Source organism: Festucalex cinctus, chromosome 5, assembly GCF_051991245.1.
Source record: "Festucalex cinctus isolate MCC-2025b chromosome 5, RoL_Fcin_1.0, whole genome shotgun sequence".
NCBI classification, from domain to species: domain Eukaryota; kingdom Metazoa; phylum Chordata; class Actinopteri; order Syngnathiformes; family Syngnathidae; genus Festucalex; species Festucalex cinctus.
This window is the reverse complement of record NC_135415.1, coordinates 3900013-3926896: the sequence shown is the minus strand read 5'-3', so window position 1 is coordinate 3926896 and position 26884 is coordinate 3900013. Positions and strand designations below refer to the sequence as shown.

The 26884-nt window shown below is 43.1% G+C and overlaps 1 protein-coding gene and 2 long non-coding RNA genes across 20 annotated transcripts in view; 1 reads left to right on the top strand and 2 right to left on the bottom strand.

Annotated features, from left to right (window-relative positions):
* pdzd2 (PDZ domain containing 2) overlaps window positions 1–26884 on the bottom strand; it is a 337302-nt gene that overhangs the window by 163104 nt on the left and 147314 nt on the right. For 14 of the 18 annotated variants that reach the window (XR_013283667.1, XR_013283668.1, XM_077522502.1 and 11 more), the window contains 2 exons: window positions 22969–23125; window positions 571–1331 (listed from right to left, as the gene is read on the bottom strand). Coding sequence is in view for 16 of the 18 variants with exons in the window: in XM_077522502.1 (XP_077378628.1) it covers window positions 571–1331; window positions 22969–23125 (918 nt within the window). In the remaining 2 variants the exon portion in view is untranslated. Of the gene's footprint in view, window positions 1–570; window positions 1332–22384; window positions 22614–22968; window positions 23126–26884 lie in introns of those variants that run through there. The other 4 variants (XM_077522506.1, XM_077522517.1, XM_077522518.1 and 1 more) reach the window with 4 other exon arrangements.
* On the top strand, window positions 6238–8053 carry LOC144019445 (uncharacterized). The gene is made up of 3 exons (XR_013283673.1): window positions 6238–7058; window positions 7429–7538; window positions 7605–8053. It is a non-coding gene; the product is annotated as an uncharacterized LOC144019445 (long non-coding RNA).
* Window positions 7907–10224, bottom strand: LOC144019441 (uncharacterized). Its single transcript, XR_013283669.1, has 5 exons — window positions 9750–10224; window positions 9056–9306; window positions 8693–8864; window positions 8195–8343; window positions 7907–8092 (listed from the first exon to the last, which is right to left on the bottom strand). It is a non-coding gene; the product is annotated as an uncharacterized LOC144019441 (long non-coding RNA).

The following is a 26884-nucleotide window of genomic DNA, read 5'->3' as shown; positions in this document are numbered from 1 at the left end:
CTTTTCTTAATATGAGCTCTTATTTTAAAACATATTTGGCCATATTTTAAACATATTTCTTTTTTATATATATATATATATATATATTTGGCCAATAAAGATGATTCTGAATTTTTTATAGCTAGTTCAAAGTTGGGAGTGAGCTGACGAATGTCCCAAAGGGGGAGTCGATTCAAGTACAATTTCTGGAAATTTTAAAATTGGTTCACGAGCTGTCATATCAAAACAAAACAACTTACATCCTTTTCAGTTTTGGGAAAGGCATGGGCATTGTTGAGCCAAATTTGATGAGTACTAATTCCATTTGCAGCCCACAATGAGATCTCATTTACTATAGGTTGATTACATTTTTAAACTTTTGACTGTGATTTGAGCTTCACTGATAAATCTGACAGGCTGATGAGTAAGATCAAATTAAATGCATCACACTGCCCAGCCATGTGGCTAAATAATAATAATGAGTTGTTTATAAAATAACTGCTTTTTATTTATTAGTGTTTTTTAAAGTAATTTTAAATGTGAAGTCTACTTTAAACAGGCGTTAAAATGATACAATTAAATAAGACATACCCTTTCTGCCGCACCTCCAGGCTTTAACCCATTGATGACCACTTTCAGAGGGGAAGCCATGATCTCCAGGTCCAGCCCAAAAGATTCATCCTTCTTTCTCGTCAGAGTTACAGTCTCAAATGTACAAACACCCAAAAGCTCACTTGTATCTCCCTTCGTACAGTGCTTATTGTTTATCAATCCACTTGCATTCATGGATTTTTTCCCACACAGCGTACTATTAAACTGGAATGGGTTTGCACTTGATGAAGGCCCAGTAGCAATGGGGTTTTGCTGCTCAGTGAAGTTTGGAGCGTCAACATACAACACATTTTGCACCGTTGTCACTGCTTTATCTTCAGCCTCGGGGTGATGATTCGACACCAAATGTTTATCTTTTTCCACTGCTTTGTGCGTTGAAAGGCAATGGAGAGGGATAAAGTGTGATTCTGGACCATGTTGCTCGTAGCTTTCTTTATATTCGTTGCAACTGCTATATGGTGGTGTTGTCACGTGATTGCTAACACATGTCTGTAATTCCCCCCAATTTTTACAATCATCTGCATCCAGTGATAATGCAGGAACTCCAGTTGTTGAGTCCTCGTCATTTCTCAGATGATCTTCATAATGTATTATCCTTTGCTGATGAAGAAGTGGACTCTGCGCTGAGGTGGGATTGGCCACAACAGTGGGCAGGCCGACTGCATCCTGAGGTGCGCAGGGCTTGTCTTTTGATGCATTGTAAATTGCATCACATTCCACTTCAATTCCAGTGGGGGTTCCTGAGAACAAGCATCTTAATATTAAAATAGTGCTTACATTGAATTTGTCACACAAATTTATTGTTAGTCGAGTGGTTAGCACGTCCGCCTCCCAGTTCTGAGGACTCCGGTTCGAGTCCAGGCTCTGGCCTTCCTGGGTGGAGTTTGCATGTTCTCCCCGTGCCCGCGTGGGTCTTCTCCGGGTACTCCGGTCTCCTCCCACATTCCAAAGACATGCATGGCAGGTTGATTGGGTGCTCCGAATTGTCCCTAGGTGTGCTTGTGTCGATGGTTGTTTGTCTCTGTGTGCCCTGCGATTGGCTGGCAACCAGACCAGGGTGTCCCCTGCCTACTGCCCAGAGCAAGCTGAGAAGGCGCCAGCACCCCCCGCGACCCTTGTGAGGAATAAGCGGTCAAGAAAATGGATGGATGGATGGATGGAAATTTATTGTTAGCTCGGTAATACTCATTCACTGAGTGATTGGGAAAAAAAATCACACTCACTCACACAGTGAGTGAGTGAGTGAGTGAGTAAGTGAGTGAAAAAAAAAAAAACACGCGCGTGCTGTCAAGTTGCCGCGGGAGTGACGTCATGCAGCCGACGGACTAATGAATCGGTCTAAAAATAGCTTAAGCCGGCTCATGGCCAGGTCAAGACATCATAAATCGGTTTTATGTTGCTGATATATGTAATCAGACTGTCTGATAAAACAACCAAAACCGTCCAGTTGCAATCGATTCAGTGCCATAAGAATGAAATGTCCTGTCGCAGTTATGTGATGTAAGGTAGAGCTTTGCTTTCGGTTTCGGGAGGAAAGTTGAAGACGCGGACAAGAGTCACAACCTGCTCCGGCTGTTATATGCTGAGAGGTTGGATCCCAAAGCGCAGACACAAATATGTTATGTGAATAAATAGTAAAAATCTTAACTAAACAAAAACAATGCGAGTGCATCGAGAATCATGAGACGCCAAGCCTCCTTGGGCTGCAGAGAAGCACAGAGAACAGCGAGTAATAATCCGGCAACACGCACATTCTTCAGACAGCTTATATAGATAGCCAATTATCATCATATACATATATATATATATATATATATATATATATATATATATATATATATATATATATATATATATATATATATATATATTTATATATTTCATATATATTGAAAAGCTGCCTTGGGACGCTGCTCGATTAGGTGCTATCGCGAGATGCTGTGACTATCGCGGGACCGGTAGAGAGATTGGGAAAATCTAATATGGCGGCGCCCTGCTGCTAAAATAGAATTAGCTCTATATTTCTAATTATACCCGAATTTAACGACTAGATAATTAAGATTTCTTCTTTTCTAAGTAAGATCTGAAATATTATCCAGTGTGGAGGACCTCGAACGTTTTAGTGACGATTATAGCTGCGCGATGGATGATCTGGCTAGTCGTGACAATCCTTCTAAAAAAAGGAAAAATGGTTTGTCAACAGATACGGATGATTTAGCAACCGCCGACGTCCCGGTGAGTATGCTGGATTCCATAAATAAAAAACTTGACGTCCTCTGTCTTATCCGCGAGGACGTCAAAGAATTAAAGGTAAGTTTGGAATTCGTTAGCCAACAGGTAAGCGATCTCCAACGAGATAATTAACGAGATAAATAAATTTGGCTTTGGGGAGTCATTCATTCAATGGGTCAGTATTATATGATTCTCCTAAAGCTACAGTTACTACTAATGAGATTACATCACAGAGTTTTACTCTACAAAGAGGTACAAGACAAGGGTGCCCAATGTCTCATTTATTATTTGCTATATTTATTGAGCAGCTTGCACTAGCTATACGTCAGGATAGACGGATTCAAGGAATCCACTCCGGGACAATAGAACATAAAATTAATCTATATGCCGATGATATATTACTCTATTTAGAAGAACCTGCTATCTCGTTAGGGGAAGCATTTAACTTAATAACTAAATTCTCTCACTTACCAGATTACTCTATTAACTGGACAAAATCAACATTATTACCTATTACAGAAAATTCATGGAACCCTACAAGTCAGGATCCACACTACTCCTTTCCCACAGGTAATTTAAAATACTTAGGTGTTAAAATTTCACCAAAGTTAACTGAATTAACTTCTTTAAATTTTTTACCATTACTGGATAGCATCCGTAGTGACCTGGAGCGCTGGAATAATCTTCCTCTCTCTTTAATAGGACGAATACCTACTATAAAAATGAAAGTTTTACCAAAGATAAATTATTTATTTTCAATGATTCCATTTAAACCGACGTCTAACTGGTTCCAATCGCTGGACTGTGCTATCACAAAATTCTATTGGAATAAAAAAAAAAGCAAAAATTAGTCTATCCACTCTTCATGAAAGTAAATCTAAAGGAGGTTTAGAGGCACCAAACTTTATGTACTACTATATAGCTAATCAACTATAATATCTTGTGCTATGGACACAACCCAACATAGATACTAACTGTTGGTTGGGACTGGAGCAGAAGGATTGTAATAACCTTAGACTCTCAGATTTACTCTTTATTACAAAATCGATAAAATGACATAATTGTTGTAAAAACCCAATGATAGCCGCCACCTTGACTGCCTGGTGGAAGGCATTAGAAATGACAAACTCCCTCCTTCCTCTCTTTAGTTTTTCCTCTGGTCACTTGAGATCTCAATTTATTGGAAGTTTGAGGCTTCTGGGGTTGGCATAAGACTCTGGTTTTGTAACCACGCAGGAGGGGTTTTGTTGGTGCTGGATTTCACTTTGATGGATTGGATGTACTGGCTTCTATGGATCTCACCCTGCCTTATCGATCCTTCCCTCCTTCCTCTCTTTAGTTTTTCCTCTGGTCTCTTGAGATCTCGCTAAATTTGCTGGAATTTAGAGGCTTCCGGGGTTGGCGTAAGACTTTGATTTTGTAATCATGGGGAAGGCAGGAAGTGTTTGGTCGGTGCTGGATTTCACTTTGATTTATCTTTCTTTTCTCTTTATTTTTTTCTGACCTTTTCTCTGGTCTCCTGACCATTTAAACTTCACGACTCTGGCAAGATTCTGAAGTACCTGGTTAAGGCGAAGGGTAATGGGATATTTATAAGGCTTTAGGTGAATTAATGAGTATAAATTTATACGTATTTGCACGCACACGCACACGCGCGCGCACGCACGCACGCAAACGCACGCACGCACACACACACAAAAAAAAAAAGAGCAATGATGATAAGACGTTGAATCGGTAAGACTACCGAATGAACAATTCTGAAAAAAAAAAAAAGAAATGACAAATTCCCAATTGGCGCCCTGTGGGCTTTTTCCCATTTGGCATAACCCCGACTTTCAACTCAATAATCAGTCGTTCCATTTAAGTTCATGGGAGCAGAAAGGAATTACACACCTTCATCATCTTTTCTCAGATAATAAGTTTATATCGTATATAAACTTGGTCCAAAAATATGAAATAAAAAACGGAAATTTCTTACATTATCTGCAAGTTAAAAATATGGTTAAGAAACAAATCCCAACACCTCAGGATATGCTCCAACTGCCTGTCTTAGCTAAAGATGTTATAAAGTTTTCTCCAACAACAACAAAAAAACTATCAAAAATATATAAGCTACTTTTATACACAGATAAAAGGTATTTATCTACTTTAAAATGGGAAAAAGACTTGTCTATTGTTCCGGAACCAGACTTTTGGACCCAAATTGTGAAAATGTATTTAAAATGACAAAACATACAAATTTGCAACTTATCCAATATAATAATCTTCATAGAACATATATTACACAATATATGATGAAAAAAATGGGACTCTCTGACTCTGACATTTGTCTCCAGTGCTCACAAAACATACTTATCTTCATGCTTTATGGTCATGTACTCCAGTGCTGTATTTCTGGACTAAAGTCTTGGAAAAACTCTCTGATACATTAAACTGTAGGCTCCCTTTATCTCCAAGATTGTGTTTACTAGGTGATTTAACAATAACTGATCTACCATCTTAATCTACACTTATAGCCCTTACTATTGCTTAAAAAACAAAACAATCCTTGTCAATTGGAAAAATAAGCAATCTCTAAATATCGACCACTGGTTAAACCTACTAATAAATTATATCTTAATGGAAAAAATCTCTGCTTTAAATAAAAATCAAGTATCAAGATTTAAACAAATATGGTCTAGGTACATAGAATATTTTAATCTTAATTTGGCAACTTAATCCTGCCTAGATTCTGCCTGTTAACAAGACCCACCACATCGTTACAACTTCTGTATTTGCTGCTTCTGTATTTGGTATTTTGTAACTGATTGTTTTTATTTTTATATAGTCAGGAACCTAGTTGCTGCCAGTGGGCTCGAGTACGCCGCACTAAACGACACTCAATACTCACTAACGCCTTAAAAGCCAAATGTGAAGTAATTTCATAAAATACCATATAGGGTCACAATTGAAGCATTGAAACACTGTCCAACATTTACCTTTCTTTTCTCTTTATTTCTTTTTTTTTCTGACCTTTTCTCTGGTCTCCTGACCATTTAAATCTCACGACTCTGGCAAGATTCTGAAGTACCTGGTTAAGGCGAAGGGTAATGGGATATTTATAAGGTTTTAGGTGAATGAATGAGTATAAATTTATACGTATTTGCACGCACGCACACGCACGCACGCAAACGCACGCAAACGCACACACGCAAACGCACGCACGCACGCAAACGCACGCACGCACGCAAACGCACGCACACATACACAAAAAAAAACAAAACAAAAAAAAAAAAAAAGAGCAATGATGACAAGACGTTGAATCGGTAAGACTACCGAATGAACAATTCTGAGCTCTTCAAAAAAAAAAAAAAAAAAGAAACACTGTCCAACAAATAAAGTATGAAAAAATAATTTATATGTTATATATTTGACGAAATAATCGCTTTTCCGAAGTTCGAGCCTGGCGGGCGACAAACCCGGAAGTGATACGTCACACCGGGAACAGCGATGGCAGCGCTCCATACAGACGCTATACAAAGCCACTCAAACGTCGATTCAGACAGCGATGTCAGCGATAGGTTGAGCGAAAATGAGGAGAACCAAGTTTTTAAAGAGTTGGAGGAAGAGGAGGAGGTTGGCATTTTATACGTTGGACTTTACATGTACGAGCCAAATGCTAATCAGTAGGGGTGTGAATTGCCTAGTACCTGACGATTCGATTCGTATCACGATTCACAGGTCACGATTCGATTCGATACCGATTAATCCCGATACGAATGGTCACGATTCGTACCGATTAATCCCGATACGAATTTATAAGTCGATTGTTGCGATTTTTTTCCATTCAAATTTAGAAAATACTATCAGTAAATTTGTACATGTACACATGTACACTGTAAGATTTGTATGAATATATTTATCTAAAACTTGAGGCTTATAACCGTGAGCCACTGTACACAAACAGTTTGCAATCTGTTTCACATTTGAACAGCATTAAAATAAAAATATTAAGGCTTAATGTGCCGTTCATATAACATTCTTCCATGCTCAAGGTGTGAATCCTAAAAAAAAAAAAAAAAAAAAAAAAAAATCGATTCTGCCGATTATTGAATCGATTCGAGAATCGCGCGATGTAGTATCGCGATATATCGCCGAATCGATTTTTTTTAACACCCCTACTAATCAGGATGCTGATAATGCGCCCAGACACCTGACATGGAATGGAGACAAGACCCGTCGAAATTACAAGATGGGTAAGATATATAGGCAGTGGTATTTTTTTATGATTTGAAGATGCCAGCATTTGCACATAATTTTATATTTTTGTCTGATGACATTTAAAAAAAAAAATAAAATAAATCAGACTGTTTTTAAAGCAGTTACTCAGTACTTGAGTATTCTTTTCAGCAATTTTTATTTTTTTTACTTGTACTTGAGAGATTTATCAATGACTATTTCTTACTTTTGTACATGATTCCGTCCACGTACTTGTATATTTTGAAACAAATGTTTTCATAAACAGAATTATTGACTGATTGGTATAGCAATACACTTGTTCAATAACATTTCTGCTCATGGTGTCATCGCTCAGTATTTTACTTTTTTTTTTTATATAAATTTCAGGCGTACTTGTGGTAATTGCCAGCAAATGCCTACAGCTGTAGAATGTGTTTGCTGCCATGAAATTCAAGAAGTAGTGACTACGTCTACAAGGAGAGGAACACTTCAATCAGGTACTGGACTGCATCACTGATCATCCTGGATTCAATGCTGTGTGCCTGAACCCATATGGATTATAGGTGGCATGGATGACCTACAAGCAGCAGTACAAAGGCAAGGCATTTGATGGGCCACAGGATGCCAAGTATAGACATATTGCCGACAGACAATTGGTGCGCTGGTGCTGGAAGTTTCTTGGTCTGGACAACCGTGTTCTGCTCCCAGCATGTTGCAATGTCTTGTATCAGGGCACATTTTCCACCACCAGGAGAAGAGGAGTCAGCTGTATTCAAAGGGTTTCGTGTTTCACAGAGAAATGTTCCAGAACTGTGATTTGTACTGGTTGCATCATAATAAGAATAAACAAATGAGGACAACTTAATACAAGGAATATGATTCTTTATTTCCTGAGGAATCTCGTATGGTGCTCAGCAATAACATTTGACTTGTCCGGTCTGTTCACTGCTGCTGTAAGAAATTGTGGCTCGACTACCACATCATTCGGTTTTGTACTTATTTGGAACGTCAATCACTTTCATCGCCTCTGAAAGGCAGTCAGTCACATAGTCTACAAAAAAAAATAAAAAATTGGGATGATAAATATTTGGGTGACATATGGGTTACACTCAGTAATGCATCTGCCTGGAATTGTTTTTGTTTCATGACTTACCATAAGTTTCATCCACCAATATCTTTCTCAGAGAATAGCCACCACTCTTATATTTGGGATAAACGATGCAGTAGGAGTGTATTCCTTCCTTCGTCACTTTCTGTGGTCTCCCAGCATTTTCATTATAATGCATAGCAGCGAGAATGATTCTGGAATTGAACAAAAATTGCCTTATAAAGAAATTGTCACATTGTGATGAAATAGCTTTATATCTCTAAGTTCTACATTTCATCCATATGTTCTACTAGTCATGGACAAATCACACTTGAAGAAGCACATTATATATATATATATGTTTTTTTTCGATTCTTTGAGATGGCATTTTTGGTTGAACAGATGCAGTGGAAATTTAATAAATTTCCATTGCACTAGCTGTTATGTTTAAGCCATGAGCACCATCTAGAGGAGCCTCAAAGCAAGTGCTTCATTACGTTACTTTCCCCCCTCATCACCACTATAGTCTCCATTTTATGCATATCAAAGTTTTCTTAAACGCACCTGCTTTTCATTCCTTTGTACGAGAAGTTGTACATCTTTGGGGCAAAGTGATTCACCACACTGTGAAAAGCTTACACACCACTGGTCTGTCCGAGGTGAGACATCTTCATGACATCGTTGACAAACATGGTATTTGTCAGGAGTTCCACCACTGCGACATTGACTTCAGTACCTTCAAATGAATTTCATTTCCTTAGTTTGTTATAAATGTTAGTTGGCATGTGACAGATGTTTGGTTGTTCTACAGATACAAGGTATGACAATATTTATATTTTCAGGTTAAACTAGCAACAACTCTAAGAATAAAAATATAAATAATACCTGGTAAGTACATAGTGACAAAAACAACTCCGCCTAACTTACTTTTATCCACACTATGTGGTGGCATAACTTCATCATCTTGGCTGTTTGAACAGGATTGATCCTGCAATAACTGACCCTCGTAATCAGCCATTTCTTGTTCAGAGGCAGCTGCAGAGGTGATAGCCTCAGCTACGGCTCGCTTCCTTTCTCGGTTAGCTGCTGCTGCACGCTGGGCAGGTGGATTTTGAATCTGCTGCTGGTCTTGTGGAGGCAGGTGAATTGTTGGGACAGCAGTTGTATTGAGCAATAACCTGCAGAAACATAAGGTGACACTAAAAATATGCGTCGCTCATAAAACCTATAAAACCTACCGGCAAAAAAAAATAAAAAAAAATAATAAAAAACAACTATCACATTTCATCTAACCCTGCCTTACCAAATATTTAATTATTTAATGACTCATAAAATGCAGTAAGATTGACATATGATTGGAAGTTTTTCAAAAGGACGTGTCATGTTCTTTGATCAACAAAGCAATGCTGCCAACCTATTGAAATTTACTTTCAGAACAATTTGTCTCACTGCCATTATTACTCATCGTTGATATGAATAGCACCGAGACGTTAGCTTTCGGTTCACGTCGCTAGTTTCTACTGTTCATTCCACAACTGTTGGAAGCTCTGCTTTGTCAAAGTCATCAGTGATCTATCCATAAATTCCACGTTTTTTTCTAAATAATTGTAATCATACTTACTTTTTTTGCAAATCCATTATCATAAGCAGACCGGTTGAGGAAGCAGGCATCTTCGAAGTGTTTGTAACAGAGAACACTCCTCGACGATGGCGTGAAATTCATTCGCTTCGTGCGAATGAAAGTTGACCATTTACGTGCCCTGTTATCTTTTGGCCACTCATACAACTTTTCTTTAGCTTGAGAACAATACATCACCACACATCGCCGGGTCATCTTACCGAGTAGCAATGCAAACAATGCAGTTCAATGGCCGACTTCTCTCGCAACTTCCCGGTGTGACGTCATTTCCGAAAATTTCCGAAGATTGTCGAAGAAAAGCATTTTCGTTGTCAAGGGCGTTGCTATGGGTTAAACTAAGAACCTGAAAGGGTTGCGTCAAAAAAAATAACGAAAATATGCTTACAATGGTTTAGCCATTGGTATTACTCAAAAACATGGTTGGCCAACCTTACTTCACATTTGGTCTTTAAGATTTCCAGCGGGCACTAAGCATCAACACTTGGTGTTACTGCATGCTAGTTAGTCAATTTTCTTGATGCTGTCCCCCGTGGCCGGGCGGGGGTTGCTTTGCCCCCCCGTTGTCTGCTTGGTGGCGGTTGCGTCTTGGCCGCTCCCTGGGCTCCCTGTGGGGTGCCGTGTTGGGGTGCTTTCCCTGGTGTCCGGGGCGGTGCCGTCCTGGCGCAGTCCGCTGCTCCGTGCCCGGCGGTGCGGTTCAGGGCGGGTGGGCCTCTGGTGTGCCCCGTGGTTCCCTCTCCCCTCCCCCTTCCTCCCCCCTGTAGCCTCTCCCTCCTCGCCTCCCCCCACCCATCCTCCTCTGCCTCCCGGTCCCTTTTCCTTTATAGGGACAGGGACACAGATGGGGGGCATCTGTGTCCACGCCCCACCACTTTGTCCCTCTATTTCCTTTTTTAATGCACCACACACATACACATTCATTTTTTTTTGGTAGGCGGGTGGATCGGAGTAGGGGAAAATTGTTTCCCTCTGCTCCATCTCACCTGCTCCCAATTCTAATGCACCACACGCACACACTTGTATATAGTATGTTCCGGGCGTCTGGCTTGGCTCGCCGACCGGTGTCCGCTCGGGTGGCGTGGGGGTGGCCTTGGTGCTGTCACGGCTCGGGGGATTCTGGGGGGGCGGTGCTCACTTTGCTGGGCCGCGGTTGATGGCTTCTGACCTCGGTCATGAACTCATGAACTCAAACCTAACCCAGGCGTGACCCCAGACATGAGTCAAGACCCAAATATTCCTCCTGCATGACACGAGTTATGACATTGGCTAGTTTAATGTCCAAACTATGGAAGAGATGTTTATTTTATATGAACAATGGAATGCTGGGAAAAGTGTCGCCATGTACAGACTGTCAACTGCGAGTACGGCAGAAGCAGGCATGGAACCGCGGTGTTAAACCCTGCTGACAGACAGACACGACTTCTTCCTTTTTTTTTTTTTTTTTAAGAGCTCAGAATTGTTCATTCGGTAGTCTTACCGATTCAACGTCTTATCATCATTGCTCTTTTTTTTTTTTTTTTTTTTTTTGTGTGTGTGTGTGTGTGTGTGCGTACGTTTGCGTGCGTGCGTGCGCGTGCAAATACGTATACATTTATACTCATTAATTCACCGAAAGCCTTATAAATATCCCATTACCCTTCGCCTTAACCAGGTACTTCAGAATCCCGCCAGAGTCGTGAAGTTTAAATGGTCAGGAGACCAGAGAAAAGGTCAGAAAAAAATAAAGAGAAAAGAAAGATAAATCAAAGCGAAACCCAGCACCGACCAAACACTTCCCGCCTTCCCCATGATTACAAAATCAAAGTCTTACGCCAACCCCGGAAGCCTCCAAACTCCAGCAAATTTAGCGAGACCTCAAGAGACCAGAGGAAAAACCAAAGAGAGGAAGGAGGGAAGGATCGATAAGGCAGAGTGAGATCCATAGAAGCCAGTACATCCAATCCATCAAAGTGAAATTCAGCACCAACAAAACCCCTCCTGCGTGGTTACAAAACCAGTCTTATGCCAACCCCAGAAGCCTCAAACTTCCAATAAATTGAGATCTCAAGTGACCAGAGGAAAAACTAAAGAGAGGAAGGAGGGAAGGATAGATAAAGCAAAGTGAGATCCACAGACACCAGCACCCACTGATTCAAGGGGCTGTGGGAGGGAGAGACTACTTCTGTTGAGTTTCAGTAGATGCTGGTGCGACGGATCTGGCATGCATAAGGACCACCACCAAAGAAAGAAAGCCGTCAACCGCGGTCCAGCAAAGCGAGCAAAGCCCCCCCCCCCCCGAAATCCCCAGGCCGCGGCAGCACCAAGGCCACCCCCAAGCCACCCGAGCGGACACCGGTCGGCGAGCCGACCCAGACGCCCTGAACACACCCCCGCCCCAGCCCCGGCCCACACCCCCGAGCCCAAGGCCGCAGAACGAGGCCCAGCGGGCCCCCACCGTGCCCCACCGGTCCCCAGCCCCCACCCCCCCACGACCCCCTCCGCACCCCACCCAAACCCGCCACCCACCACGACCCAGGCCCCACCACCCCCGGCCCCCAAACCCCCGAACACACCCCGACCCCCAACACCCAACCCCCCACCCCCCCATACCTCCACCCCCCCAAACAAGACGCCCCCCCCCCCCCCCCCCGACAACCGCCAACCCCCCCGCGAACCCGGCCCCCCGCGAGCCCCCCCCACCCCCGGAAACCGGCACCGGGCAGCAGCTCAGAGAGGGAAAACATGCCCACCCCACCTCCAGCCGTGCAAGAGTAGCACAGCGGCGGGAGGGGGGAAGCAGAGGAGGAAGCACCAGGGGAAAAGGCGGAGCACCAGAACACCGAGCCCGGTGGGGAGAGGCCCCGGTCGTCACGCCAGCGTACTAGTGACACCTAACCCTGTTACTGAGTCCGCCAGCTCGCCGACTGGCGAGCTCTACCCTTACACCGTGAATGTGGCCCCACCCAGTGTATATACAAGTGTGTGCGTGTGGTGCATTAAAATCGGGAGCAGGTAAGTCGGAGCAGAGGGAAAAAATTTCCCCTACACCGACACACCCGCATCCCCCCCCCCAAAAAAAGGAGGGACAAAGTGGTGGGGCAGGGACACAGATGGGGGGGACCACAGCGCTGCCAGGCATTGCAGTCCATCCCCTCTGATGGCTCCCCGCCCCAACTCACCCCTCCCCTTGGACATGAAGTGCATTAAAATTGGAGGGGAGTTGAAGGGTGAAGACGGTGTTTCCACCCTTCCCCACCCCACCAAGAAATGTGTTGTGTGCCCTATGTGTATATTTACAAAGTGTATAGTGCAAAACTAGTGAAGTGAGTAAGAGGAGCGACCAGCGGGGCCTCACCCAACCCGGCGGGTGTAGGTGGCACGCCCGTCCCCCAGCACCCCCCACCCCCACCCGCCCCCCACCCCACCCATCTGGCACCACAATAGGACCGGCCTCCGGAGCCCGCCCGGGGCGCCAGGAGTTCTACCGGAGTGGGGCAGGCCTCAAACCCCCGCCCGGCCCCCGGAGCCCGACGCCCGGGCCGGGGAGGGAGCCCCAGGCCCAGGGAGAGGGAGGGGGAGGGGGCGGGGGGCAGACAGGGAAGGGGGGAGGGGGAAGCGGGGGGAAGACGACAAGAAGGCGAAAGGGCGGCTGCAGGGCAGGAGGGGGGGAGGAGGAGGGAGGGCGACAAGGGAAAAGGGACCGGAAGGCAGAGGAGGATGGGCGGGAGGAGGCGAGGAGGGAGAGGCGACGGGGGGGAGGAAGGGGGAGGGGAGAGGGAGCCACGGGGCACACCAGAGGCCCACCCGCCCCGAACCGCGCCGCCGGGCACGGAGCAGCGGACCGCGCCGGGACGGCGCCCCCCCGGGCACCAGGGAAAGCACCCCAACACCGCACCCGACAGGGGGCCCAGGTTGCGGCCAAGACAACAACCGCCACCGAGCAGACAACGGGGGGGGGGGGGGGGGGGGGGGGGGGGGTTAGAACCACCCCCGCCCGACCACGGGGGACGGCGTCGAGAAAATTGACTAATTAGCATGCAGTAACACCAAGTGTTGATGCTTAGTGCCCACTAGAAATAACTCTTAAGGAGTTAGTGAGTATAGTGTCGTATAGTGTGGTGTGCTCGAGCCCACTAGCAGCAACTAGGTTCCTGACTATATAAAAATAAAAACAATCAGATACAAAATACCAAATACAGAAGCAGCGAAAACAGAAGTTGTAACGATGTGGTGGCTCTCGTTAACAGGCAGAATCTTGGCAGGATTAAGTTGCCAAATTAAGATTAAAATATTCTATGTACATAGACCATATTTGTTTAAATCTTGATACTTGATTTTTATTTAAGGCAGAGATTTTTTCCATTGAGATATAATTTATTAGTAAGTTTAACCAGTGGTCGATATTTAGAGATTGTTTATTTTTCCAATTGACAAGGATTATTTTTTTAGCAATAGTAAGGGCTATAAATATAGATTGGGATTGTTTACATGGTAGCTCAGTTATTGTTAAGTCACCTAGTAAACACAATCTTGGAGATAAAGGAAGCCTACAGTTTAATATATCAGCGAGCTTTTCCAAGATTTTAGTCCAGAAATGCAGCACTGGAGTACATGACCATAAAGCATGAAGATAAGTATCGGCAGTGTTTTGTGAGCACTGGAGACAAATGTCGGAGTCAGAGAGTCCCATTTTTTTCATCATATATTGTGTAATATACTGTATGTTCTATGAAGTATCTTATATTGGATAAGTTGCAAATTTGTCTGTTTGGTCATTTTAAATACATTTTCACAGATTTGGGTCCAAAAGTCTGGTTCCGGAACTATAGACAAGTCTTTTTCCCATTTTAAAGTCGGTAAATACGTTTTATTTGTGTATAAAAATAACATATATATTTTTGATATTTTCTTTATTGTTGTTGGAGAAAGCTTTCTAATATCTTTAGCTAAGACAGGCAGTTGGAGCGTATCCTGAAGTGTTGGGATTTGTTTCTTAACCATATTTTTAACTTGCAGATAATGTAAGAAATTTCCAGTTTTTATTCCATATTTCTGGACCAAGTTTGTATACGATATAAACTTATTATCTGAGAAAAGATGATGAAGGTGTGTAATTCCTTTCTGCTCCCATAAGCTTAAATGGAACGACTGATTATTAAGTTGAAAGTCGGGGTTATGCCAAATGGGAGAGAGCCCACAGGGCGCCAATTGGGAGTTTGTAATTTCTAATGCCTTCCACCAGGCAGTCAGGGTGGCGGCTATCATTGGGTTTTTAAAACAATTATGTCGTTTTATTGATTTTGTAATAAAGAGTAAATCTAACAGTCTAAGATTATTACAATCCTTCTGCTCCAATTCCAACCAACAGTTAGTATCTCTGTTGGGTTGTGTCCATAGCACAAGATATTGTAGTTGATTAGCTATATAATAGTACATAAAGTTTGGTGCCTCTAAACCTCCTTTAGATTTACTTTCCTGAAGAGTAGATAGACTAATTTTAGCTTTTTTTTTATTCCAATAGAATTTTATGATAGCAGAGTCCAGCGATTGGAACCAGTTAGACGTAGGTTTAAATGGAATCATTGAAAATAAATAATTAATCTTTGGTAAAACTTTCATTTTTATAGTAGCTATCCGTCCTATTAAAGAGATCGGAAGATTATTCCAGCGCTCCAGATCACTACGGATACTGTCCAATAATGGTAAAAAATTTAAAGAAGTTAATTCAGTTAACTTTGGTGAAATTTTAACACCTAAGTATTTTAAATTACCTGTAGGAAAGGAGTAGTGTGGATCCTGACTTGTAGGATTCCATGAATTTTCTGTGATAGGTAATAATGTTGATTTTGTCCAGTTAATAGAGTAATCTGATAAGTGAGAGAATTTAGTTATTAAGTTAAATGCTTCCCCTAGCGAGATAGCAGGTTCTTCTAAATAGAGTAGTATATCATCGCCATATAGATTAATTTTATGTTCTATTGTCCCGGAGTGGATTCCTTGGATCCGTCTATCCTGACGTATAGCTAATGCAAGCGGCTCAATAAATATAGCAAATAATAAAGGAGACATTGGGCACCCTTGTCTTGTTCCCCTTTGTAGAGTAAAACTCTGTGATGTAATCCCATTGGTAGTAACTGTAGCTTTAGGAGAATCATATAATATTGAGACCCATTGAATGAATGACTCCCCGAAGCCGAATTTATTTAAGACAGCAAAGAGGAAGGACCAGTTAACTTTATCGAAGGCTTTTTCTGCATCCAGCGAAATAACAACTGCCTTTTTATCATACCGCTGTGACATACTAATCAAGTTAAAGAGCCTCCTAATATTATTAGTAGAATGACGACCTTTAATAAAACCTGTTTGATCGCTATGAATAATTGTCGAGATTACTGTCTCTAGTCGAGATGCCAAGGCCTTAGCGATAATTTTAATATCGGTATTAATTAGTGATATCGGTCGGTAACTTGACGTGAGGGTGGGGTCTTTTTCTGGCTTGAATAAAAGTTTAATTGCTGCTATATTCATATCTTGACGTATATCACCCCTACTTTTAATTTCAGTTACTACTCTTAGAAATAATGGAGCAAACATTAACCAGAAATGTTTAAAAAATATAGCCGGATAGCCGTCTGGACCAGGTGCTCTGCCATTAGGCATACTGTCTAAAGCACGATACAACTCATCTATAGTAAGCGGGGCATCTAGAATATCTTTATGTTCAATAGATAACTGAGGTATATTTAAGCTATTTAGGAATACCTCAATATGTTCAGGGTTAGGTCTATTAATTTCTGAGTATAGATTTCGATAATAGTTATAAAAAATATGGTTAATTTCTTTTGGTGATTGTGTGCATTCACCATTTATATCTTTAATAGCCGTTATAAGAGATTTTTCCCGATTCCGTTGAAGTTGATTTGCCAGGAATTTACTAAAATTTTTATCTATAAATAATTTTTCTTCTGATTTTTGTAAGTGGGTTTCTTGTAGGAGACAAATATCTGCCTTAAATTTTGAGAGATGGTCTAAAATTTTTATTCTTTTTGCCTGGGAGCGAGCGCCACACACATTCCAGGAGACCAGAACTAATTTCTGCATACGAGCAATATAGACTCAGTCTTATGTATACATCTATATAAGCTGCTTATTAATATTAACATATTGTAGGATAGCAAAAGAGTAATTAGGCAATTTATATAATTTATATAAAGAGAGAGATAGCAAGTAGATAAGTATAATAGTGAAGAAACGAGGGGGGAAGTGAGTGTGAAGGAAATCTGTGGGGGATTCAACATAACAATACACCAGTAAATAGTGACCTAAGCGAGATTATTATTTTTATTATTATTATTATTTTTATTTTTTTAAGAATATATTTTATATTATTATTATTATTATCATTATTATTATTATTATAGCCTATACATGAAATTCATATTCTCAGTTTCGTAACCCATTATCCATACATATACATACATATACATACACATATACATACATATACATATATATACATATATACACATATACATACACATACATATACATACGTCAAATAATCACACAATACTCGGCTCTACCAATTATCAGTTAGAACAGCCAAGGGGTCGAGGTTGGGTTTCGGAATAGCTGGCCGTCGATATATAATTTATCAACGACCATCGAAGTCCGTTTGCCCTCCTGTCTATTTTGTTTCATTATAGGAAACAGTACTTTTCGCCGCTCGTTTATCTCTCTTGGGAATTGATCATTCATCCCGAAAGATGTCCCTTTGAGCTCCCGTCCTTTACTTTTTACCAATTCTTTATGTTTAAAATGTTCGAACTTAGCAATAATAGGACGGGGCTTATTGCCCTTACGAGCTCCGAGCCGGTGTACACGGTGAAAAGAGATATTTACCGTCTCCTGAGGGATCTTTAGCGATAATGTCATAAATTTTTTTTATCTCGCCCTCTGGATTATCTGGGGTATTTTCGGATATACCTGAAAATATTAGATTTTCCCGCATACTACGGGATTGAACATCTAAGACCGTTTCCTTTAGCATTTTATTTTCATTTTTAATCGTCTCCAACTCGGCTGTGACTGCGACGAGAGAGGAGCGTAGCTCGGAATTATCTCGTTGGAGATCGCTTACCTGTTGGCTAACGAATTCCAAACTTGCCTTTAATTCTTTGACGTCCTCGCGGATAAGACAGAGGACGTCAAGTTTTTTATTTATGGAATCCAGCATACTCACCGATACGTCGGCGGTTACTAAATCGTCCGTGTCTGTTGACGAGTCATTTTTCCTTTTTTTCGAAGGATTATCACGACTAGCCGCCAGATCATCCATCGCGCAGCTATAAAAATAATCGTCAATAAAGCGTTCGAGGTCGTCCACACTGGATAATATTTCCGATCTTTCTTAGAAAAGAAAAAAATCGAATTTATCTAATCATTAAATTCGGGTTAAATTAGAAATATAAAGCTAATTCTATTTTAGCAGCAGGACGCCGCCATGTTAGATTTTCCCAGTCTCGCTACCGGTCTCGCGATAGTCACAGCATCTCGCGATAGTGAGCCTGTATCGCGATCCAGTTGTATGTGTATGTGAGTTACACAACTCAGACACGACTTCTTCCAATTAAAACGCCCACAACTCAACCACAGAAAAGGTAATAACGACCTTAATAACCCGATTTATTGTTAAACACTTAATTAGCCATACTGTGTTGTGAAGAATAAGGGCTTTCAGGAGTCAGGACAGGATAAAAACATGATCCCTAAAAGCGCGCTCATCTGTGGACTTACATATACTATGGATGTCTGTGCGCTCATCACATCACCAAGCGCACTATTACTCCAGTAGTCATGTATATATTACGAGAGAAGTGTGCGTCATTCAAGTCCCCCGCTGTAAACATGCTAACTGATGCTAGCCGACCCGAACGCATGTGTACATTACAACAATAACTCTTGAGTTAAGAGAATGAAATGAAAATGCTGCCATACTGCCCTGGCTCAAAGCTAACATGGGCTGCTCATGCTGAAGCGAAAATACCACTGTGTGGTGTGCGTTTGTATTAATAAGTATGAAATAAGTGTGGGAGAAGTTCTAAATGCAGATTTGGTGCTGGGGGAGAAAGGTGCAGGTCATCCTCAGCAACACGAGGCATCCGCTGCATAAGGTATAAGACACTCTGCTCAAAGAAGCAATAGATCTGATCGTCTTCTCCATGTTAGCTGCAGAACTGAGCACTTTAAGAGATCTTTTATTCCAGCTGCTATCCGTGTTTATAATAATTAGTAGCGATGTAAACTGTCGGGTTCTTACATATTGAGTACTTTCGAGATGTTTGCTTTTATTGTCTGGATGCCTGGAAGCGGGGCTCGTTGGCAAGCGCCTGCTGGCCGGGCCTGCACCTATGGGGCCCGGCAGGGCACAGCCCGAAAAGGCAACGTGGGTCCTCCTTCCCACTGGCTCACCACCGGTGGGTGGGGCCAAAGGGCAGAGCAGGCTGGGCGGCAGCCAAGGGCGGAGACCTTGGCGGACCAATCCCCATCTACAGAAGCTGGCTCTCGGGACATGGAATGTCACCTCTCTGGCAGAGAAGGAGCCCGAGCTGGTGTGTGAGGCGGAGAAGTTCCAACTAGATATAGTCGGACTCACCTCACACACAGCTTGGGCTCTGGTAACAGTCCTCTCGAGAGGGGTTGGCCTCTCTTCCACTCTGGAGTTGCCCACGGTGAGAGGCGCAGAGCAGGTGTGGGCATACTTATTGCCCCCCGGCTCGGCGCCTGTACGTTGGGGTTCACCCCAGTAGACGAGAGGGTAGCCTCCCTCCACCTTCAGGTGGGGGGACGTGTCCTGACTGTTGTTTGTGCATATACACCAAACAGCAGTTCAGAGGACTCACCCTTTTTGGAGTCCTAGGAGGGTGTGTTGGAGAGCGCTCCCCCTGGGGACTCCCTCGTCCTGCTGGGGGACTTCAATGCTCACGTGGCAATGACAGTGAGACCTGGAGGGGCGTGATTGGGAGGAACGGCCCCCCCGATCGGAACCCGAGCGGTGTTCTGTTATAGGACTTCTGTGCTCGTCACGGATTATCCATAACGAACACCATGTTCAAACATAAGGGTATGTGCACTTGGCACCAGAACATCCTAGGCCGCGGTTCGATGATCGACTTTGTAGTCGTGTCATCGGATTTGCGGCCGCATGTTTTGGACACTCGGATGAAGAGAGGGGCAGAGCTGTCAACTGATCACCACCTGGTGGTGTCTTGGCTCCGATGGTGGGGGAAGATGCCGGTCCGACCTGGAAGACCCAAACGTATTGTTAGGGTTTGCTGGGAACGTCTGACGGGATCCCCTGTCAGAAAGAGTTTCAATGCCCACCTCCGGCAGGGCTTCTCCCTTGTTCAGGGGGAGGCGGGGGACATTGAGTCCGAATGGGCCACGTTCCGTGCCTCTATCGTCGAGGCAGCCGATTGGAGCTGTGGCCGTAATGTGGTCGATGCCTGGCGGCAATCCTCGAACCCGCTGGTGGACACCAGCGGTAAAGGATGCTGTCAAGCTGAAAAAGGAGTCCTATCGGGCCTTTTCGGTTTGTGGGACTCCGGAGGCAGCTGACAGGTACCAGATGGCTAAGCGGAACACGGCTTCGGCGGTTGCTGAGGCAAAAACTCGGACATGGGAGGAGTTCGGTGAGGCCATGGAAAACGACTTCCGGACGGCTTCGAGGAAATTCTGGTCCACCATCCGGCGTCTCAGGAGAGGAAAGCAGTGCACCATTAACACAGTGTATAGTGGCGATGGGGTGCTGCTGACCTCGACTCGGAACGTAGTGAATCGGTGGAGGGAATACTTCGAAGACCTCCTCAATTCCACCGACACGTCTTCCTTTGAGGAAGCAGAGTCTGGGGACTCTGAGGTGGGCTCTCCTATCTCTGGGATCGAAGTCATTGAGGTGGTTGGAAAGCTCCTTGGTGGCAGGGCCCCGGGGGTGGATGAGATCCGCCCGGAGTTCCTCAAGACTCTGGATGTTGTGGGGCTGTCGTGGTTGACACGCCTCTACAACATCGCGTGGACATCGGGGACAGTGCCTCTGGATTGGCAGACCGGGGTGGTGGTCCCACTTTTTAAGAAGGGGGACCGGAGCGGTTCGCAGCCGAGTGTGAAGCGGTTGGGATGAGGATCAGCACCTCCAAATCCGAGACCATGGTCCTCAGTGGGAAAAAGGTGGCGTGTCCTCTCCGGGTCGGGGATGAGATCCTGCCCCAAGTGGAGGAGTTTAAGTATCTTGGGGTCTTGTTCACGAGTGAGGGCAGGATGGAACGGGAGATCGACAGGCGGATCGGTGCAGCGTCTGCAGTGATGCGGACGCTGTATCGGTCCGTCGTGGTGAAGAAAGAGCTGAGCCAAAAGGCGAAGCTCTCGATTTACCGGTCGATCTACGTTCCAACCCTCACCTATGGTCACGAGCTGTGGGTCGTGACCGAAAGAACGAGATCCCGGATACAAGCGGCCGAAATGAGTTTCCTCCGCATTAGAGATAGGGTGAGAAGCTCGGTCATCCGGGAGGGACTCAAGAGTCGAGCCGCTGCTCCTCCGCGTTGAGAGGAGCCAGCTGAGGTGGCTCGGGCATGTGGTTCGGATGCCTCCTGGACGCCTCCCTGGAGAGGTGTTCCGGGCATTTCCCGCCGGCGGGAGGCCCCGGAGACGACCCAGGACACGCTGGAGAGACTGTTTCTTGGATGGCCTGGGAACGCCTTGGGATCCTGCCGGAGGAGCTGGTTGAAGTGGCTGGGGAGAGGGAGGTCTGGGTTTCCCTCCTAAAGCTGCTGCCCCCGCGACCCGACCTCGGATAAGCGGAAGAAGATGGATGGATGGATGGATGCTTTTATTGTCTGTTTTATTTAGTTTTTTTTCTTTTATTCCGAGTGCTACTCAAAGATTGGTCTACATCATCAGAACCAGTTATCAGAAACATCAACAAAGAAATGAAAGCAAAACACAAGAAAAAGCAATCACTGTGAAATGTAAACCATCGTGGAATTTGGGGCGCACTGGCACTTCTTTTTTTCCACTTAAAACACTGGTAATCGAAACTAATAGATGTAATTAAGTTAATTAATTTACATGTAGTAAGGTGGCACTTTGAAAGAGGTATTAATTAGTAGTTACAACTTATGAGTGGAGTATTTTATTAGGCAGATGCATAAAACAGCATTTATAAGACTGCTAGTTACTAATTTGTTCTGCAGCATGTTGGAACATTACAGATGCAAAAATGTTGATTGCTGTATTTACAAAATAAAAGCAGGTTTTTGCAAATGTGCAAGTTGCAAGATTTTAATCATTTTAAATTAAACAAGGTATTCAAACCATTAATGGAGTAACAAAATAATTGTAAATTAATTTGACAATTAACTAATTGTTGAGTAATCAAATTCTGTCCTCTTTCATCTAAAAACTGCTTCAAACATCAAGGCGTATGTAGAGATGGAAGAATGTTGATTTCTATTGTATTGGTGTTAATGTTTTATGTTATGTTTGTTTTTTTTTGTGTTCTGGAAAGCGCTTTGTGACAGTTCAGGCTGTTTGAAAGCGCTATATAAATAAATTAGAGTTGAGTTGAGTTGAGCGTTGGGCTGACGGTATGCACTTCTGAATAATCAGTAACCACAATTTGATTCCCAAAGCCACAAAATATTGCCGCTTATATCCTGTAGCATGACATCATCGGCTGGCGTGCAGGTCACCGAAGGACCCCGATGCAATCTGTGCATCCCCATCACATCTGGTACCGACACTATAACCCCGCCCACCTGACTGGGGACCAACCGATGTCTCACTCCAAGGTTTGGTCAAATGTTGACAGCCCTGATAGAGTATAGGGAGGAGGGTGAACATTCAGACACAGCATTAAGTTTGTAACTCTCATAGAAAATGGACTCCTGAAAACAGTTACCATGAGAACAAAACACCGGTTCCGGAAGTCATGCCCATAATTCATGCAAAGGCTCATGAGGTGCCAGGAATAAGGTGGATATGGCTGTTTTCCACCACATCTTTAAATGAGATATTTTCACAATTCAGGACTGAAATGGAAATTTTGAATGATCTGAATTTAAGGACTTCCGTTACATTTTTTAAGTCTGCAATCTACTGAATAATACATTTACTAAAAAGTATCATTAAAAGTAAAAAATGGGGGTGGCGTTTTTACCCATTTTACCTGGAGGCCGTGATGCAACATCATCAGTGGAGATGTTGGCACTTTGTTGGTGTGCCTCATCTGTACTTGAGCCCAGCGATTTCGTCAGGAGTTGGTGGCTGGCAAGATCCGCTGAGAAGTATTGTGATAACTCTTTCTCTGAGCTTAGAGACCCCTGCTGAATTCATTGAGGGGAAAAAAAAAAAAGGAATATCAAATGAACACGACTGTTACTATTTGTCTTCAGAGGTTTCCAACTTGCAAAACTATACTTCTGAAAAAACTCAATGCATATACTAAACATTTGACAATTTGCTATATGGTAGTTTTGTGTGCTTGATTATAAAGATGAAGTAGGGATCTTTTTTTGGGGAGGTGGGGAGTAATAAATAATTAAATAAGTAAATAGATAGGCGGCACAGTGATTGAGTGGTTAGCACGTCCACCTCCCAGTTCTGAGGACTCCGGTTCGAGTACAGGCTCCGGCCTTCCTGGGTGGAGTTTGCATGTTCTCCCCATGCCCGCGTGGGTCTTCTCCGGGTACTCCGGTCTCCTCCCACAGTCCAAAGACATGCATGGCAGGTTAATTGGGTGCTCCAAAAAATTGTCTGTAGGTGTGTTTGTGAGTGTGGATGGTTGTTGGTCTCTGTGTGCCCTGCGATTGGCTGGCAACCAGTCCAGGGTGTCCTCTGCCTGCTGCCCAGAGCCAGCTGAGATAGGCGCCAGCACCCCCCGCGACCCTTGTGAGGAATAAGCGGACAAGAAAATGGATGGATGGAAGTAAATAGATACATGAATAAATAAATAAAGATCACAAATCAAGGGGGACGGTGGGGTTATTATACAAGGGGGCTTAACTCTTTGACTGCCAAAAACATTTAAGAACGTTTAGTAAAATCAAGATGCATGCCGCCATAAACGTTTAGTGACGTCAACCACTTTATTTATTTATGTATTTATTTATTTTAATATATCAGTGGTCAGTGCAAGGTCCAAGTGTAGAGTTGTGAAATCCAAAACACCCACTAACTATGGCCAGCAGGTGGCAGCATTGTATCTCTTTTCAATGGGCTGCCGGTGTATGGAATTCTAAACTCAACTCAAGTTTATTTAACCTCGCAGCAGTAGCTGCTCGGGCCCTAACTAGAGCTGCGAATTACAATGAAACATGACGCAATCTGATGAAATAGAACGTTTTCAAGGCTGACGTGAATGATCAAAGCCTTTGTAACGTTAAACCTAATTTGACGGAATGTCACTGAACAAAAAATATTAGTATCAAAGTCACTGTTGTGGAAAAAATGTATGTTTTCTTTTCAATTTTCGCTCAATGTCACTCAAATGACCTATTTTGAAAAGGTGATTACTAAAGAACGGAATAAGGCAGAAACATACTTTTTTTCTAATGAAATAATGGAATGCGATCTTCCATGTTGTATATGTAGCAAAAGAACACAATATTCTGTTTGTTTTGAAAAATGAGTTAAAATGCTCGAAATCCGCTGGCATTTGGGGTTGTTTTTTGATAACGTGTGGCAGTAAAAGAGTTAATAAGAAACAAAAAATGTTTATATTGTTTAAATAGGTACGAGTACCTACTCACAACCATTGTTGTACACAAAGTGCCGTACATGGAATAAAAATCAGTCATCCAATAAAGAAGGTAAAACAAAAATTAATAACACAAAATGAATACCTAGGGAGTACCTAGGGGGTTGTAAAAATAAAAAAATAGACTCACTGATTCATAACGCAATTCATACACAACGTAACTCAAAATGCTTCACATTCTGGAATTAAAAGTACAACAGCAATTTGACAGCTGTGGCAACAGAGTTAAAACAATTTGAAAACTAAAGGTGTATTCAGACCAGAAAAGTCTTTTAATCCGCTTGTTTGGTCCGGATCAAAAGCTTTTTGCAAGTGGACTATATTGCGCAATCACGTTGACCCGCGTGACGATCTGCGCTCCCATTGGACAAAAATGACGAGGGCTGAACGCGTAACGAAACCAGAAAGAGAGGACAACGTCACATTCCGACGTGCTGCATTGCTCTGCATACTTGCGGCGTTATTAGATGCAAGATATTTGCGAGCGACAATGGAAGCCCATTCAACGGATGTCCAGCGACGCTGTTTCTAATTTTGGAACGGCGTAGTCGATTGCGTGCAATAACCGGAGGAGACGTTACGCTTCGCGTGCCCCGCCCCCACCACAACATGCTGACAGCTAAACAGAATACGCATGATTATGATTTATTTATTTATTTATTTATTTATTTAGGGCGGCACGGTGATGACTGGTTAGCACGTCGCCTCCCAGTTCTGAGGACTCCGGTTCGAGTCCAGGCTTCGGCCATTCCTGGGTGGAGTTTGCATGTTCTCCCCGTGCCTGCGTGGGTCTTCTCCGGGTACTCCGGTCTCCTCCCACATTCCAAAGACATGCATGGCAGGTTAATTGGCCGCTCCGAATTGTCCCTAGGTGTGCTTGTGAGTGTGGATGGTTGTTCGTCTCTGTGTGCCCTGCGATTGGCTGGCAAACAATCCAGGGTGTCCCCCGCCTACTGCCCAGAACCAGCTGAGATAGGCGCCAGTACCCCTTGTGAGGAATAAGCGGTCAAGAAGATGGATGGATGGATGGATTTATTTATTTATTTATCAACAAATGAAGCTTACATAAAAATTGAAGCATACAACTGAGCGATACAAAAAGAAAAAAAAGCAGATCAGCCGTGGTATGTATTCAGACTGCGAAGCGAACCGAAGCGGACCAAACAAGCGGACCGAGACCCACGTTTTGAGGTGGTCTCGGTCCGCTCATGTAGGCAAAAAAAAGTTCCATTTTGGCCTCATCTGACCAGAGCACCTTGTTCCACTCGTCAGCAGTCCTACATGGCTCCTGGCAAACTGCAGACGTGGCTTCTTGTGGCTCGCTTTTATAAATGGCTTTCTTCTTGCCACCTTTCCATACAGGACAGGTTTGTGCAGTACTCGGTTGTTGGATTGTTGTTCTATGGACAGATTCCCCTACCTTTGCCTATAACTGATGTGACTCATTCATTGAAATTGTAAATCCCTGGATATTTTCTGCTTGCCCAAAGAGCCTAAATCAGGGGTGTACAAAGTCTTTCATTTGAGGGCCACATCTACAGAAAATCAGAAGGACGCAAGGGCCACATAATGTTATGAAGAGAAAATGTGTTTAGTCCTAAAAATTCCACAAATAATTTATTTGTGCCTTTGCATATTTAGAAAAATGCTACAGTATATAAAATGTATTTGTAATATGGCAGTAGGATTATTATAGTTTTGGAATTTTTCAGTTTATTTCGTTTTTATTAGCTTTCAGGGTGATTCTGTTAGTTTTTATTTGTTTAGTTATTTTAAAAATGCTTAGTTTTAGTTCAGTTAGTTTCAGTATTAGTATTATTTTTTTTTTTTAAATGTGTATTACTTGTGCGCAATATTTAAAAAACATGAGCGCAATGTCATCTAATGACATCACTTCTGTGTGACATACTTTCAAACGTCGTTATTACGGTTTATATCAAAATAAATCTACTAAAAATCACATTTAAGATTCCGGAGACGTCATCGGCAAGTATGGCTGCCTTGAGCGATAGCTCCCCTGAGAAACAACTGATTTCGCCCCATAACCAGTCAAGGAAGAAAGAAACTCGATTAAACTTACTTAAGAAAGTGGGGCGAATATGGGGAGAAAGGAAGCAAGCAAGAAAGGCACTGCAGAAGATCCTGAAACCGAAGCATGCACTCCGGCACTGGAAGCTAAAGCTAATGTTAGCACTAGAGCGACGGATGACATGGGCCTCGCTAAAATCTTGGACGAGATACGCGACTTTCGTAAAGATGTGAAACAACAATTAAATTACATTAAAAGCGATCTGGCTAATGTCAGCCAAAGAATTACGGAAGTGGA